At 43.5% G+C, this 18,579-nt stretch overlaps 1 protein-coding gene across 6 annotated transcripts in view; it reads right to left on the bottom strand.

Moving 5' to 3' along the window:
* The window catches only part of adgrv1 (adhesion G protein-coupled receptor V1), a 986,427-nt gene that overhangs the window by 630,178 nt on the left and 337,670 nt on the right, over window positions 1-18,579 (bottom strand). For all 6 annotated transcript variants that reach the window (XR_015078534.1, XM_085989059.1, XM_085989068.1 and 3 more), the window contains 3 exons: window positions 4,115-4,296; window positions 3,844-3,990; window positions 2,685-2,795 (listed from right to left, as the gene is read on the bottom strand). Coding sequence is in view for 5 of the 6 variants with exons in the window: in XM_085989059.1 (XP_085845185.1) it covers window positions 2,685-2,795; window positions 3,844-3,990; window positions 4,115-4,296 (440 nt within the window). In the remaining variant the exon portion in view is untranslated. The remainder of the gene's footprint in view (window positions 1-2,684; window positions 2,796-3,843; window positions 3,991-4,114; window positions 4,297-18,579) is intronic.

Genomic DNA, 18,579 nt, shown 5'->3' on the forward strand with positions numbered 1-18,579 from the left:
CGCGTTCCCTTGGACACTTTTGGCGGCCTTGGCCGTCACCCTGATGCCGTTGGCTGAGGCGAACACCCGCAAAGACATGGCCCAGCCGAGTCCAGCGCCCCGGTCAGCTCGAGGTCCGGAGCCGCTGTTCGGCCGCATGCCACAAAGCACCCGAGCCCAGCACCGGCGATGGCTGCACGGAGCTCCGTGCCGCCCCACGCACTGACATGGCCCCACCCTTCCGAGCTGGCTTGAAGAGCGGCAATTGCAGCTGTGAGAGATGGCTGGCGGGCCCGGTTGCCGGGGTAACCCTTCCCGCTCTCCAAGCCCGCCCGCCCGAGCCGAGCGGGGAACAGAGAGAGACGCCGCGTCTCAGCTGCTCCTGCTGCGTGCGCATCCTTTACTAAGGTAGCGGCGCTCGGCTGAGGCCCGCCCCTCCAGCCTTCACAAAGATGGCGGCGATCGGGGGCCGCTTGTTGACTGGGGCCGGGAGGTGCCTAGCTCGGGCGTGGGTGCGGAGGAGAGGCCGTGGCTTCGAGGCCTACCTGGAAAAACAGGGAAAGGTAGGAAAATTAATGAGATTAGATAAAAGATTTAGAAAGTAATTAACTTTTTTTTAAAACAATATGTGTTTTAAAAGCAATGTTTTTTTGAAAGACGCAGAAAGCGGGAAAAAGAAAGGAAAAGTTTGGAATCAAGATGGCGGTGACTCACCTCGGTTCAGAACGATAAGGCCCGCCCACACACGCACCGATTGGTCGACTGTCAGGTCACCAAAGCGTAGGATTGGTCAATCGTCCCGTCACTCGACCGTAGGAGGGCCCGCCCGCACGCGCCAGGAACCCGGCGTACGATTGGTCGACCTCGATGTCACTCTATCGCTAATGAGATGATAATGAGCGGAATGTTGAATGTTTTTGGGATACCGCGGGCGCAATTTTTGTCCGGCCGAAACGTAAATATGCCTATGACCGGTCCGTTATCGTAAGCTTTCTTTTGACGTGACGCGCGTGTAGGTACGCTCTATAGCTTTCGAACGTATAGAGAACGGACAGACAGACAGACGGACATGAATGAACTATGAAGACTCAACTTCCCTGGAAGAATTTCATAACTCCCATTATAATAACTCTCCAATAGTAGAAAAAATAAACAACAATCAAAGAATGGGGCTATGCGACTGACAGTAACAAGCATTATTTTCTGATGCAGGAGAAAATAACTTGCAATGTGAGAGAATATCAGGCAACAGGAGAAGGAACAGCAGGTATCTGGATCTTAACTCAGCAGGACGAAAAAGCAATTGAGATTGTGGCTAATGCTGTAGGGGATGGAGATGCGTGAGGACCGACATGAACTGTGGGGTTGTGCAGACCATGTGCTTATGATTAATCATAAAAACTACTCTTCTCTTTTTTGAAGCCCATGCTCTGAGAAGACTCTTACTTGAGCTGAACCTTAAATTAAAATGCACAGCAGAAAACTGATTGCATGACTGATTCTTTTAATCTCAGGAGAAACTAGATGGATAGAAAGGGACTGGAGAAACAGAAGAACTGATGCCACAACCTTCTATATCAGGTACAGCAGAAATTTTCCCATGGATGCCTCCAATTATATAGCCTATCACATACTCACCAGTACTGTTAGACACATTTGGGTGAGATGGGGTTGAAATTCAACCTCAGCAGTGGCACAAATCGAGTGTTAATGAATCAGCCGTCGGTTATACGCCCAAATGACTTCAATAGAAAGGAGAATTGGGCCGGGTACATAATTCGCAACTGCCCGCTTTGTGCCCCCGCCAAAGTAGAATTTCACTTCCAGATAGTTTAGATGAGGAATTGGTCAATAAATATATATCACAAAGAGGGGTATCCCTACTGGAAACCCATTTTGAGGATAATTGTGGGAAAATCGTAAACAAAAACTGCCTTGAAGGTGGGAAGCTAAGATCTTCAGACTATAATTACAAAATTAATTTTTCAAAAAAAGTTATGACAATCTCTAGTACAGCTAAATGAAATACAAACAATTCACTTTTATGAATCCAGTTACGCCTCCATCAGTTGCTGCAGTCAGAAACGTATACAATACAGGCATTTTTTAGAGGGATTGATTTCAGAATGAAAATAACAGAATTTAGAATGGGTGGCGTAATCCAGTTGTGAATCCATTATTTACATGGCTGCACTTGTTCGGTGGGGAGTGGTGGGGGAGTGGGGGGATTGTGCTTTTTCCTTCCATTCTTACTTCCATCAGAATTTATGGTCGGTCCAGCTTCTGCCCCAAATTATGGACCTTCCCCCAAATCAGCCCGATTTCCACCCACTCAATTTGATGAGAATTTCCTGGCCAACCTGATTAACTTTAGTAATTAGCCGTGAACAGAAAGCCGTCATGTTTGCCTCAGAAATTATTTTCTGATAGAATCGTTTTGGTCTTTTCAGTGACTGAGCCAATCAAAAATACCATTATAAACATAGGGGTTGAAAGTACCACAGTTCTGCAGCTCAGGTGCAGCAGGCACAATGAAGGTGGAAAATATGGCAGGGTCCTTGTGTTTGAGTTAACTAACTCCAAAAGATACAGCTCCCTTTAATTGTTGCTTCTTCTTTTTTAACATCATTATATAAATAATGGTTACAATGAAACTGAGTTAATACAAGGTTAGTCACTAAATCTAGTGCAATCTCAAAATTAACCTTTGATTTACTGTCAAGGGTGTTCACTTGACTACTAATGATCAAATAATCCTGGTTGTCCTGTGTAAAGTGTTTCACATCACTGGTTTCGGATACAATCAAAGACTGAATCTGTGGGGAAAATCAAAGCAAAATCAAGCAAAGTCTAAGACCATACTTTGAAATTATAACAATATTGCATCCATTTGATTTAATATTCAAGCATTTCATATCAGCAGAATAATAAAATTGCATTTGATAAAATATACAGTGACCTATCATTTACTGGAAAACAGGTAAACATTTTGGTAAAAACTTCAAAACATTTAGGTATTAATTGCTCTGTAAAAAAACCTCAGATTTAAGTATTCAATTTAAAAAGTATTTTATCCAATATTTTCCTATAAAAGACCATAAACTTTGCGGGGTTTTTCCCCCGGTCGGGCCAAGCTAAGTACTTCAGTACTTTTGTTTTAAGTACAATTCAGTGTTGGCATTCTTCTCCTGTCAAGCTCCATTACCTGAGCCACAAGATATATAGATAATCTGTCCCTAGGGCTCTGCTAATCTGATTTAATCAGATGAGGACAAGTGTACTTAAAAAAATGAAAAATCTGTTTCATCTAATTTTCTTTTGTCCTTTCCTGAGGGTGCTGAATCTAGCCATCTGATACCTCCCCCACTTCAACATTCTTCATGTGAGTCCACCATGGAGGGCATCATAGTTAAGACTGATTTCATCCTCGTTCAACATCCACAAACATGGCAGGAACCCTGGATAATTTTAAATCTGCCTAGCTCAGAAGCACAGAGGCTAATTGTAGATCTCAAAATTATGCCATACCTGAGATCAGCTGACACAGTACAGATTGAACCAGGGATTTCTTAGTCTGTATGGCTCAATACTGTAACAAGCAGTAACTTTACTCAGCAAGTCATTAGATGCCATATGAAAACAGATTAAGGTATCTGCCTTGAATTTTTCCTCAGTACTATGTTAATTGCACTATTATTGCTTCAACAGTCATCTGATGAACTATGCTGCATTTGCGCAAATCAATTATATTTCCTCAGATTGTTCCCTTGTGGCAATATTTCATTGTCAAAAACAACTCTAAATAGCTTGCTGATTCACATCTGAATTAATAACTAGAAACAAGAAGCTATATATAGAACATACCAATGTTAATTCAGATTGCAATGTAAACCTGTAAACACTGTTATTGGATGCTTTCATTCCTGTTATTCCACTCTGAGTAATGATTATATAGGATACATCATTATTGACGAAGGTTGTGCAGCCTGTGGGATTCCGTGTTTTGAAGTTCTGTGAGAACAACAATGACATCATTGTTTTCTTAGTTATTTCACAGTTTTTCCAGAAAGGATTAAAAAGGTTATAGTTTTAATTTCAAAATAAACAGACAAGGGCATTTTTAGTTTGTTTTTACCTGCACTGGGACAAATACACCCCGCCACTGATAAAGTGTTGACAAAACATCTGCTTTGGAGCTGCTTCCAGACATTTGAAGAAAAATTCCAAACAGGCTGTTGTTTAATGTCAAGAAACACCAACTTGAGCCGAGTGCTTCAGGGAAATTCTGCAATATGGACAGCACTTGAATATCACCCTCTGGAAAAATAAGAACAATGTGCATATTAATTTGGAAATTAATAAATGTACATATTAATCAGTATGAAAGAATTTTCTGTCAAAAAGAAACATCAATTGCCATTTCCTACCCTTCAAAAAAGCACCCATTCTGGTTTGTTAACAAAGCTGTCTAAGAACATAAGAACAGGAGTAGGCCATTCAGCTCCTCAAGCCTGTTCCGCGATTCGATGAGATCATGGCTGATCTGTGATATAACTCCATATACCTGCCTTTGGCCCATATCCCTAAATACCTTTGGTTAACAAAAAGCTATCAATCTCCAATTTAAAATTAACAATTGATCTAGCATCAATTGCCGTTTGAGGAAGAGAGTTCCAAACTTCTACCACCCTTTGTGTGTAAAAGTGTTTCCTAATTTCACTCCTGAAAGGTCTGGCTCTAATTTTTAGACTATGCCCCTTAATCCTAGAATCCCCAACCAGTAGAAATAGTTTCTATCTACCCTCTCTGTTCCCCTTAATATCTTAAAAACTTCGATCAGATCACCCCTTAACCTTCTAAATTCTAGGAAATACAACCCTAATTTGTGTCATCTCTCCTCGTAACTTAACCCTTGAAGTCCGGGTATCATTCTGGTAAACCTACGCTGCACTCCCTCCAAGGCCAATATATTCTTCCTAAGATGTGGTGCCCAATACTGCTCACAGTACTCCAGGTGTGGTCTAACCAGAGCTTTGTATAGCTGGAGCATAACTTCTGCCCCTTTGTACTCCAGTCCTCTAGATATAAAGGCCATAATTCCATTAGCCTTTTTGATTATTTTCTGTACCTGTTCATTACATTTTAATGATGATCTATGTACCTGAACACCCAAGTCTCTTTGGACATCCACTGTTTTTAACTTTATATCATTTAGAAAGTACCCTGTTCTATCCTTTTTAAGTCCAAAGTGGATTACCTTACATTTGCTTACATTGAAATCCATTTGCCACAGTTTTGCCCATTCATTTAATCTATCGATATCCCCTTGCAATTTTATGCTTTCATCGACACTGCCTACAATGCCACCTACCTTTGTGTCATCGGCAAATTTGGATATATGACTTTCTATGCCATCAACTAAGTAGTCAATAAATAATGTGAATAGTTGAGGGCCCAACACAGATCCATGCAGCACACCACTAGTCACATCCTGTCAATTTGAGTACCTACCCATTATCCCTACTCTCTGTCTCCTGCTGCCCAGCCAATTTCCTAACCAGGTCAAAAATTTGCCTTCAACTCCGTGGGCTTCTACCTTAGTTAACAATATCTTATGCGGAACTTTATCAAATGCCTTCTGGAAGTCCATATAAATAACATCCATAGACATTCCCTTGTTCACCACTTTAGTCACCTCTTCAAAAAATTCAATCAGGTTTGTCAGGCATGACCTACCTTTCACAAATCCATGCTGGCTCTCTCTGATCAACTGAAAATGTTCAAGGTGTTCAGTCACCTTATGGACTCTAGCAATTTCCCCACAACAGATGTTAGGCTAACTGGTCTATAATTCCCTGGTTTCCCTCTCTCACCATTCTTAAATAGCGGAGTGACATGCACAATTTTGCAATCTAAAGGGATGGTTCCTGAATCTAGAGAACTCTAGAAGATTATAGTTAGGGCATCTGCAATGTGCTCACCTACTTCCTTTAAAACCCTGGGATGGAAACCATCTGGCCCTGGGGATTTGTCACTCTTTAGTGTCATTATTTTCTTTATTACTTTTATTTTACTGACATTAATTTAATTGAGTCCCTGTCCCCAATTCAATATTAGTTTCTTTGGGATATCTGGCATACTATCCTCTTCTACTGTAAATACTGACACAAAGTAATTATTCAACATGCCTGCCATTTCCCCATTGTCATTTAAATATCAGCACTTTCAGTTTTTAAGGGGCCAACATTGCTCCTGACCACCCTCTTTTTCCTAATGTAATGATAAACATTCTTTGTATTGATTTTGATATCCCTTGCAAGTTTCTTTTCATACTCCCTTTTTGTAGCTCTTACTATCTGTCTTGTGACCCTTTGCTGTTCTTTGTATCTTTCCCTTTCACCAAGATCTGTGTTATTTTTTGCATTTTTGTATGCTTTTTCTTTTACTTTTATGTTTTTCCTGACCTCTTTAGTCGTCCATGGCTGTTTTTTGGCAAGTCGAGCTCTTGTCCCTCAGGGGTATAAACTGGTTCTGTATCACTTTAAACCCACTGATCATCTGTCATTATACCCATTAACAGATTTGCCCAGTTTATTGTGGACAGTCTCTGCCTCATCCCGTTATCCCGTTGAAGTCGGCCTTACCTAAATTTAGAATCTTAGGGCTGGATTTTCCTTAAGCTGTCGGGAAGGAGGCGGGACTACAACTTTTGGGTTTTAGTCCCACCTCCATCAACATCTGGCCAATCGACGCGATTTTCCCTTGATTGACCTTGTTGAGCCCGCCCAGTGGGCTCAGCAGGCCAATTAAGGGCCACCTGGCAACAGATGACGTCACAGACTGAAATTTCATCTGTCAGGAGTTTTGGACAGATTAAATATCAGTGTTTCACAGCTGTTTGAAGCTGTCAAACACTGTCAGACTGACTTCTAACCTGAGTCCTTCTACGCAGACTCAGTTAGAACTGTCACCAGCACTCAAAGCTGAAGGCTGTCACTTTTGACAGATCGCAGCCGTTCGGCTTTCAGTTCCGGCTGAGTGATGGACTCCCGCAGCCTAGAGGAAGAAAGGCTGTGAAGGTAAGTACAGGTAAGTAAAACTTCTTTACACACTTTAGACATGGTGTGGAGATGCCGGTGTTGGACTGGGGTGGACAAATGTAAGAAGTCACACAACACCAGGTTATAGTCCAACAGTTTTATTTGAAATCACAAGCTTTCGGAGCGCTGCTCCTTCATCAGGTGAAGTGGAGAGATGCATAAAGACACAGCTTATATAGTCAGAGAATAATGCCAAATGATTACAGGTAATCTTTCTAACTGCCATTTATCACACCTTGGCAGAGAGATAATCACAGCAATCAAAGGTGTGAATGGTGTCCAAACAGGTTAGTCAGGAAAACATTACATCAAAGAACAATGAGGTGGGGTCACAAGGGGTCAAATGTTGCAGATGCTGGGGTCTGTATGAAAAACAAAAAACAGACAAAAAAACGTTTTTTTTGCTGGAAATCACAGCAGGTCCGGCCACATCTGTGTAGAGAGAACAAGCCAATGACGACTCGAGTCTGGGTGACCCTACGTCAGGTGGGGTTACATGTAGCGTGACGTGAACCCAAGATCCCGGTTGAGGCCGTCCTCATGAGTGCGGAACTTGGCTATCAGTTTCTGCTCGACGATTTTGCGTTGTCGTGTGTCTCGAAGGCCGCCTTGGAGAATGCTTACCCGAAGATGTTTTTTTGTCTGTTTTTTGTTTTTCATACAGACCCCAGCATCTGCAACATTTGACCTCTTGTGACCCCACCTCATTGTTCTTTGATGTAATGTTTTCCTGACTAACCTGTTTGGACACCATTCACACCTTTGATTGCTGTGATTATCTCTCTGCCAAGGTGTGATAAATGGCAGTTAGAAAGATTACCTGTAATCATCTGGCATTATTCTCTGACTATATAGGCTGTGTCTTTATGCATCTCTCCACTTCACCTGACGAAGGAGCAGCGCTCTGAAAGCTTGTGATTTCAAATAAAACTGTTGGACTATAACCTGGTGTTGTGTGACTTCTTACACTTTAGACACACCAAACACACTTACCTTTGCACTCATGCACCCATCACTCACCTGAACACCGACATCGCGGCCCCTCCAAGTCCTTCAACCTGACGGCCCGCCTGCTCTAACCTGGCGTGGTTTGGAGCCATCGGGAATTCCACACGACACCCCTCAAAATAGGGATTAGGCTAAAAACTGCCTGTTAACTACCTGTTAACAGGTAGTTAATTGGCACTAATCCCTTCCCGCCTCGGGTCGGCGGGTCCCAGTGCGGGGCGGGTACCCGCCTCCTCTGAAACTTATGTGGAGGCGGGTTTTGGGCGGGATGGTGTCGGGACCCCCGAATTCGGGATTTTTGTCCCCCGCACGCCTGAAAGCCTGCCTCATGGCACCCTGAAAATCTGGCCCTTAGTAGCTGTTCCGCGTTTTTCCCTTTCAAACGCTACTTTGAACTCAATCATGTTATGATCGCTATTGGATAAATGTTCACGCACAGTTAGGCTGTTAACTAAATCTGGCTCATTATTCATTACTAAATCTAATATGGCTTGCCCCCTTGTTGCCTCTAGGACATACTGTTGTAGAAAACGATCCTGGACACACTCAAGAAATTCACCACCTTTCTGACAGGTGCTAGTCTGTTTTTCCCGATCAACGTGAAAGTTAAAATCCCCCATTAAAGCCACTCTGCCTTTACAACACGCTTGTCTAATCTCTGCAGTTGTACAATCTAGCACTTCAGAACTACTACCAGGGGGCCTATACTTGTAACTTTGGTGAATTCTCTTTTCCACCCCTCTTTCATCCCAATGCATTAGCTACTAAAGAGAAAGTTTACCTTTTTGTTTTGGTTTTCTCTGTCAACTCTAATTTTGATTATCTTGGTAAACAATTTATCTCTTGTTCCAGCATTAAGATTTATTTTCACCAGGTCTGTCGGACTCCAGTAAGACCTTTGGCCCTGATGATAAACCTCCCATCATCCTCAAGATGTGTGCATGTGAATTTAGGCTGTCTAATGCCAACTCCCAGTTCATTTTTCTTTCTTGGAAGTTTGTGTTGATCCTTTTCATAAGAAAGACAATCCCTCTTAACCTTCAGAGTACTGCTCTATTGGCCCTGATATTGCTTGGGAATACAAAAGTATGCAGGATCAGGGGAGGGACCTAACTAGCATGGGCCCCGTGGGCACAAACATAATTGCAGGCATATCTCAGGTGCCTGTTAGCCCACACAAGCTGGAAACTTGTTTTTGGGGGGGTGGGGGCGGCAGAGAGGAAGAACATAATTTTTCTTTTAATTACATTTTCTTCACGGGCACAGACTGCGTTTCTAGCCTGGATCCCTCCCCCGGGTTGGGACCAAGTGCACTTTTCAGGAGGCCATTATGCCTCAACTCACTGGGGGTACTGACCACCACACTTATGCTGTGTCCCACTGAGCCTGGAGAAATGGGTACGTCTAGCATAGGAAGTCCCCACCTTCGGCCCACACTCCTTCTGACACGCAGGGTCATGTTTGGGGCAGGCAGAGGTTCCACCTTAGTCAAAGCTTTGTGGAAACTACCAGCGAAGGCCAGTGTGGTCCTAGCCTATCTCGTAGTCCTTCAACTGCACTCCCACTGTGCATTTATGGGACTATCATATTTACATCAGTAATTAGTAGTTATAGAAGTTAACTCTAACTGTTAACTCTCAAATTAAACCATCACTTTGAAAGTTCTGACATAAGCCAAACTGTTTTTGTCATGACATTTCTCTTGTGATCTTCCTGCCTTTGTTAAAAAACTTTTGAAATTTTGTTCTCAAAATCTTTGGTGAATTATCTACCATTATTTAAGATATCTCCAAAATCTCTGGCATCATGGGGGGAATTTTAACCCCAAAAATGGGTGGGTTTGGGTCGGGTGGGAGGTTAAAGTGTTAAAAATGTGAACCCCAGCCTGTCTCCAACCCACACACTTCCGAGTTTAAAGGAGGCGGGGCAGGGATCGGACCCCCCCCCCACTTCCCGGGTCAGGGATTGGACCCCTGGGGTCGGGGCTCACACCTACCTGGGGCTGCGGCCTCTTCTTCAGTGTTTCCCTTCTGACTGGAAGCCAGCCTCTTAATCAAATTGATTTCCGGGCAGAGAATCTGTTCATGACGTCATACGCACGCTGTGGAGTTAAAACGCTACAGCATGCGCGGACTTCCAGGTTTCCCATGCTCTACCAGGGCCCCCCCTCTCCTGGCGGATCAAAACCTTAAAATACCGGCCCATGAGTCTAGCACCATGCACATGCACTTCTGAACAATTTACCATTACATGGCCTTCCCACAAAGCCACGTTCAGGGCTATTAAGTTGTCTTTCAAATTTCTCCATCTCTGCTCTACTTGATTGCTCATCCTAAGATTCTTTTTCTATTAATTGAGGTGCACCCCATTTCACTGTCCTCTCTCGCAGTCTATTCCTTCCTTATATTTGTGACTACTTCCACTCATCATCAATCCTTTCCACGTTTTTGTTCATGATTCCACTCTACATTTATCAACTTCCTTAAGATTTCATGAGCTCAATGCATACAATCATTAATCCTCTCAGTGCAATAACGTAATCACTAACTTTTGATCTCCTCCATGCCCTTCAATGTGCGAATGAAAATCTTGTTTCTTTCCATTCACTAGTCACAGTTTCTTCATATCTTTCCTATGTCTAACTAACAACTCGCACTTCATATTAAATGGATCCATCTTTAAGCCTCATTTACCAATATTCTTGGCCTCACTATCTTCTCTAACTCCTAAATTTTCTCCATTCGTAAAGAAGCTTGGTTTCCTCTTTGATGCAGAACATTTGTTTTTTCCATTGACAACTCTTGACTCTCCATAAAGGCTGAATCCATCTAAGACTTGAATCCTATAATCATATCTGAGGAGACTCTTCTAATATCTCTTTTGTACTCCCAAGCAGGATACAAGGGTTATGTAACATTGGATGGATTGATGTATAAAGTTGGTTTGGAATGTTTCTTTTGTGGTGGCTTTTATTTCAGCATTGTGGCCAAGAGGACATTGTGATGGTCAGCAACAGAGGGAAGGTAAGGTGTGTGACTGTTGTACAATGGGGATTTGGGGTTGTGTTCTGTGGAACTGTAGTCGAATGAGGTGATCACTGACAGAGATGGAATGCGCTGGTTGCCTCTTCCCTTCCTCCTGCTCTTCCTCTTTCTCCATCTCCTCCCTCTGCGAGCAGCTTCTCCTCTTCTTGCTGCCTCTGCTCCATCTCCCTGTCATGCTGCAGGCAAAGAGGGATGGCAACTACAGCACCCATGACTAGGAACAAGTGGTCTGACCAGAACCCTTGAAGTAAGAACCAAGGCCTTATCCACTTGCAGCACCACTCCCAGTCACCTCACCAAATTTAAACAACTCTGGAAAGCACCAAATACTTCCACAAATTTACACAGAGCCAATAGAAATTAATCAGCAAATAACCTGAGAGTGGGTTCTGATCCCTTTAAATATCGCTGGTGGGGGGTCCTTGCTGCTGCTGAACGCATGTTCAGCTGTGCGAGATTAAGTCAGGGCATTAGCTTCAGCGATGATGACAAAAATGGCAGCGATGGCATCAAATCAGCTAACGTCACAATCTGCCTACTCTGCATACTTCTGGTGCACATCCTAACACACGCCCTCACCAAAATGGCATCCAGCGCAGTCCGCACCAGAAGTGTGTGCACACGGCGCAGATGCCATTTTTGACACAAAAGGGCACCCATAGCGCCGAAAAATCGGGCGCTACAGAGCCGAATTTCTAGCCCATGAGATTCTAGGTTTTATAAGTAGGGGATAAAGTACAAAAGCAGAGGTAATGCGAAACCTTTCTAAATCGTTAGTTAGGCTAGCATTAAAATATATTATCCTGTTTTGGATAGCTTACTTTAGAAAGGATATCAAGGGCATGAAGAAAAGATTCAATATGATACTAGGAATAAAAAGCTTCAGTTATGAGAAGAGACTATAGAAACTGGGAATTATTTCATTAGAACAAGAAGGTTTAGGAGATCTCATAGAGGTGCTCAAAATTATGAAGGGTTTTGATAAAGATCTGGGAGTCGGTAGTTAGAAGGCATAGAAACATAGAAAAATAGGAGGAGTAGGCCATTCGGCCCTTCGAGCCTGCTCCTCCATTCAATATGATCACGGCTGATCCTCTATCTCAATACCATATTCCCGCTCTCTCCCCATACCCCTTGATGCCTTTTGTGTCTAGAAGTCTATCTATCTCCTTCTTAAATATATTCAGTGACTTGGCCTCCACAGCCTTCTGTGGTAGAGAATTCCACAGGTTCACCACCCTCTGAGTGAAGAAATTTCTCCTCATCTCAGTCCTAAATGTCCTACCCCGTATCCTGAGACTGTGACCCCTCGTCCTAGACCCCCCCCAGCCAGGGGAAACATCCTCCCTGCATCCAGTCTGTCTAGCCCTGTCAAAATTTTACATGTTTCAATGAGATCCCTTCTCATTCTTCTAAACTCTAGTGAATACAGGCCTAGTCGACCCAATCTCTCCTCATATGACAGTCCTGCCATCCCAGGAATCAGTCTGTATAAATATAAGATCATCAAAAGAACAAAACAGAGAGGCTAGGAAAAAAATATGCAACAGAATCTTAGGACATGGGATGCCCCACCAGAAACAGTGGTGGAAGCAGCATCCATAATTGCTTTTAAAATGGAAATAGTTAAATATTTAAAAAATGAATTTAAAGTGTATGCAAGGAAAAGTCAGAGGAATGGGGCTGAGGATAGCTCTTCTGGAGAGCCAGCACAAGTGGGATAGGCCAAAAGGCCTCCTTTGGTGCTTAAAATTCATTGGAAAAGAAAATCGGACGAGGTGTAAAGCAAGCTACCCATTTTGCGCTGCCACCCAAGACCAATTTTATCACCTATGATTCTAAATCAAGACTCATCACAACTTCTCCTGTTCTAACTAATTTTTCCCAGAACTATGGAACTCCTTGCTTACTTCCGTTTTTCCTCCGATCTGCAATCATCAAGCTTTTAATCCTCAAGATATAATCACTACTTCCTGATTTACCTCAGCTTCACTTTTACTCTTTTTAATTTTGGTAGCGTCCTGCACTATCGGCCTTTTGCCTTAATTTTTCAGTTTAAAATAAAATGCAAGAATGAGCTAAACAACAAAATAACATGAGCAAGAAATCGACTTAACAAAGAGATAAATACAACAACAAAGAGATAAATACAACTATACACAAAATAGAGCTACATTCCTTGCTAGGATAATCTTTGACAGAAGAGAAATACAGAAAAAGATACAGACTAATGCTTCTATGGTAAGCTGTACATTAAGGGCAATAATGCAAGATAGAATAATGGTGAATTGGATTGGTGAGCTGTTGGTGAGGGATACGCTGAGCGGAAATTTAAAAAGTCAAAGAAAAATGAGAAGGCAAAAGTGCAGAGTAGTGATAGGGGTAATGATAACCAGAGTGTGATAGGAAGGGACAGGGCGTATACACATAAGAATGCATCAGAAAGAGGGGTCAGATAAGGGAAAAATGGTAAAAAGACAAAATTAAAAGCTCTATATCTGAACATATGCAGCATTCATAACAAGATAGATGAGTTGGCAGCACAAATAGAAATAAATGGCAATGATCTGATAGCCATTACAGAGATGTGGTTGCAAGGTGACCAAGGCTGGGAGCTGAATATTCAGGGGTATTTGCCATTTCGTAAGGATAGGCAGAAAGGAAAAGGAGGTGGTGTAGTTCTGTTAATAAGGGATGAGATCACTGCAGTAATGAGAAAATTATATTGGCTTAGAAGATCAAGACGTAGAATCAGCGTGGGTGGAGATAAGAAAAAATAAGGGTAAGAAGTCACTGGTGGGAGTGGTCTACAGGCCCCCAAACAGTAGCCACACTGTAGGACAGAGTATAAATCAAGAAATAATAGAGGCTTGTAAGAAAGGTACGGCTATAATCATGGGAGATTTCAATCTTCATATTGATTGGACAAAGCAAATTGGCAAAGGTAGACTTGAGGAAGAGTTCTTAGAGTGTATGCAGGATGGTTTCTTGGAACAATACTTTGTGGAACCAACCAGGGAGCAGACTATTTTTGATCTGGTAATGTGTAACGAGGCTGGATTAATTAATGATCTCGAAGTGAGGGATCCTCTTGGGAAGAGTTATCATAGCATGGTAGAATTTCAAAATCAGTTTGAGGGTGAGGAAGCTAGGTCTCAAACTAGCGTCCTGAACTTAAATAAAGGTAATTACAAAGGTATGAAGGCAGACATGGTTACAGTGGACAGGGAAAATATATTGCAGGGTAAGAAAAGCAGTGGCCAACATTTAAGGAGATATTTATAACTCTCAGCAAAGATATATTCCAGTGAGAAAGAAAGGGGGAGAAATTCAGTAGGTTGCGCCACCCGTTAGCGCCTTAAGAGGGCGCTAAGTGGGTCGCAAGCCAACTGGTGCCCGGGCGCGGCACTGCCCATGCCTCCTGCTAAATTCCGCGGGACGTTAGTGGTGGCGCTAATCGCTAGCGCTGCGCCACTGCGGATGACGTCATCGGGGTGCGCAGCGCCCCGCTGACGCCCTGGCCACGATATTTGGCAGCGCCCCCTGATTTACCGCCGGACGCTATGTCCAACGGGTCAGGGGGGCCTACCTGCGGCCGGGGAGGCGCAAATTAAAGGCGAGGTGCGGGGCGGACATTTTTGTTGTTGGCCACCTGCCAGTACCTGCCTGTGCTCCCGTCCCCGGCCTCCTGAACCCCCCCACCCCCGCGGAGTGCCGGCTGCGCTCCAAGAGCCTGGCACTTCTCCTCGGTGCCGGGCTCTTTTGCCTGCACTCCCGATCCTCGGGGGCCCAGCTGGGCCCCAGATTGCGCTGCACAAGGCCCCTCCCCTTTAAGAAGGGGAGGAAGGCCTGCAATACCGCAGCGTGACGTGCCACAGCGTGTGGCGCTGCGGCACGTAGCGCCACGATATTCACTCGCAGCGCCCCAAGCGGGATGCGGGGCGCTTCCAGTAGCGCCGCGCTTCCCTTTGGGGCGCAACCACTCAATTTCCGGTGCGGGGGTGCGAATGTTTCCGGGGCGCTCCTTTTAGCGCCCTGGCGAGGCTGGCGCCCCAAACGGGGCTATACTCAATTTCTCCCCCAAAGACTCTAAGAGAAGGATGAACCATCCGTGGCTAACTAAGGAAGTAAAGGATGGTATCAAATTGAAAACAAAGGCATACATGTTGCGAAGAATAGTGGTAGGCCAGATGATTGGGAATTTTTTTAAAAACCAGCAAAGGACAACTAAAAAAATGATAGCGAGAGAAGATAGCTTATGAGAATAAGCTAGCAAGAAATATTAAAACAGACAGTAACAGCTTCTACAGGTATATAAACAGTAAGAGAGTAGCAGAAGTAAATGTTATTCCCCTAGAGGATGAGTCTGGGGAATTAATAATGGGAAACAGGGAAATGGCAGAGACTTTGAACAAATATTTTTTATCGGTCTTCACGGTAGAAGACACTAAAAGCATCCCAATAATGGATAATCAAGAGGCTATTGGCTGGGGGGGAACTTAAAACAATCACTATCACTAAAGAAAAATACTAGGCAAACTAATGGGACTGAAGGTGGACAAGTCTCCTGGACCCGATGGCCTGCATCCTAGGGTCTTAAAAGAGGTGACTGCAGAGATATTGGATGCATTGGTTGTAATCTACCAAAATTCCCTGGATTCTGGGGAGGTCCCAGCAAACTGGAAAACCGCAAATGTAACACCCCTATTTAAGAAAGACCAGTTAGCCTAACATCTGTCATTGGGAAAATGCTAGAGTCCATCATTAAGGAATTGATAGCAGGACATTTAGAAAATCATAATATAGTCTAGCAGAGTCAGCATGGTTTTATGAAAGGGAAATCATGTTTGACAAATTTGCTGGAGTTCTTTGAGGATGTAACGAGCAGAGTGGATAAAGGGGAACCAGTAGATGTGGTGTATTTGAATTTCCAGAAGGCATTCGATAAGGTGCCACATAAAAGGTTACTGCACAAGATAAGAGCTCACAGGGTTGGGGGTAATATATTAGCATGGATAGAGGATTGGCTAACTAACAGAAAACAGAGAGTCGGGATAAATGGGTCATTTTCAGGTTGGCAAACTGTAACTAGTGGGGTGCCACAGGGATCAGTGCTGGGGCCTCAACTATTTACAATCTATAATAATGACTTGGATGAAGGGACTGAGTGTAATGTAGCCAAATTTGCTGATGATACAAAGATAGGTGGGAAAACAAATTGTGTGGAGGACGCAAAGAATCTCCAAAGGGATATAGATAGGCTAAGTGAGTGGGCAGAAATCTGGCAGATGCAGTATAATGTGGGAAAATGCGAGGTTAACCACTTTGGTCAGAAAAATAAAAAAGCAAATGATTATTTAAATGGGGAGAAATTACAAAATGCTGAGGTACAGAGGGATCTGGGGGTCCTTGTACATGAATCACAAAAAGTTAGCATGCAAGTACAGCAAGTAATTAGGAAGGCAAATGGAATGTTGGCCTTTATTGCAAAGGGAATGGAATGTAAAAGTAGGGAAGTCCTCGTGAGATCACACCTGGAGTACTGCGTACAGTTTTGGTCTCCTTATTTAAGGAAGGATATACTTACATTGGAGGCAGTTCAGAGAAGGTTCACGAGGTTGATTCCGGAGATGAAGGGGTTGACTTATAAAAAAAAGGTTGAGCAGGTTGGGCCTATACTCATTGGAGTTTAGAAGAATGAGAGGGGATCTTATTGAAACATATAAGATTCTGAAGGGACTTGACAGGGTAGATGCAGAGAGGTTGTTTCCCCTCGTGGGGGAATCTAGAACTAGGGGGCATAGTTTCAGAATAAAGGGGCACCCTTTTAAATCGGAAATGAGGAGGAATTTCTTCTCTCAGAGCATCGTGAATCTTTGGAATTCTCTTCCCCAGAGAGCTGCGGAGGCTGAGTCATTGAATATATTTAAGGTAGCGATAGACAGATTTTTGAATGGTAAGGGAGTCAAGGGTTATGGGGAGTGAGCAGGGAAGTGGAGTTGAGGCCAAGATCAGATCAGCCATGATCTTGTTGAGTGGCGGAGCAGGCTCGAGGGGCCAAATGACCTACTCCTGCTCCTATGTCTTATGTTCTTATGTTTACCCTCGCATTGAGCAATAGGATGTAACTCAGCAAGCTAGCCCAACCAGCTTTAGTGGCTGGTTCTAAAACAACATTGTCAAAGAGCAGGAAAAATGTTAGCGCCCTAAGTTCTCAATCAAGCAATGATACATGGTATAGGAAGATTCAGAACAGTGAAGGAGATAAAATATAAAATAAAGTAACAAAAAATAAAAATACAATACCCTAGATATTAGGCCACGCTATTACTGTACAAATATTTAATGGCCCGGATTTTCAGGGGCCTATGATTGTGTACGCAGTACGCAGACAAGCGTGCCTTGTAAGTTCCGGGTTTATGCATGTGATACTCCTCCGCATCCCCGGGAAATGGACATTCGCTGGCGGAGATTTGGGCTATTTGCCCAAATACAGCCCAGCGAATGTCCATGAAACTCTTACGCGTTAGGGTGAAAATAAATATTAAAATAATTTTTTTTAAATCATTTTAACAATCAAAACCCTGTTTGTGTTATTTTTGGCCGCTTGAAAAATGTTAAATTTAAAAAAAAATGAAATTTCTGTTTTAATTAAATTGTATTTTAATTCATTTTAAACATGTAATTTTTTATTTCAGTGTTGTGTACATGTATTTTTTGGGTGATTCCTATTAAGCTTATGGGGATTCCGTACGTAAACGGAATCTCCATAAGCATAATGGGAATCCCCCTTTCTGATTGGTTGGGCCAGCCCACGTGATCCCAGGGGCGCTTGCGAACCGCGTGCACCCCTGGGATACGTGGGCCTTCGCGAAGGCGTACACCTGGAAGTCCAGAAGTGCATGTCTCCATGGATCCAGGACCATCAGTTGGTTCGTAGTTTTATTGTGGTTCAGAGGTATCCGCTTGTGGGAAGCCTCCGACTACAAATTCAGGCCCAATGTGTTCATATAAAATCTGTTTATCTGTTATTGGTATTGCATACTTTCTCGACTAATGCGGCCAGTTAAAGGTTTTGGAGGCGAAATGGGACGTTAATGGGGAGCAAATGGCTTTGTGGCTGGGCGCGGTGCTGACATCTACTCCCGCCATATTCAGTGGGAGTTTTGCGGTAGTGCTACAGCGTTTTGCCCCGATCTCCTTCGCCCAGAGATTGTGACATCATTGGCGTGCGCATCGTGGACTCGAAATTGACTTCCGCCCCCTGCAGCAGCGCCAGTCGAAAACACTGACAGCTGCAGGAGGCATGCATCGGGCGGGCAGCCGCTTTGGGGGCGATGATTAAAGGCAAGGTGGCCGAGGTAAGTAAAAAAAAACGTACCTTTCTTGTTCCAGTTTTTTTCCACTGGTTCCTGCCCGAGATCGATCAGCCCGGCACTCTGCTTGAG

Source organism: Somniosus microcephalus, chromosome 1, assembly GCF_052327205.1.
Source record: "Somniosus microcephalus isolate GS21.2 chromosome 1, FLI_Smic_1.0, whole genome shotgun sequence".
NCBI classification, from domain to species: domain Eukaryota; kingdom Metazoa; phylum Chordata; class Chondrichthyes; order Squaliformes; family Somniosidae; genus Somniosus; species Somniosus microcephalus.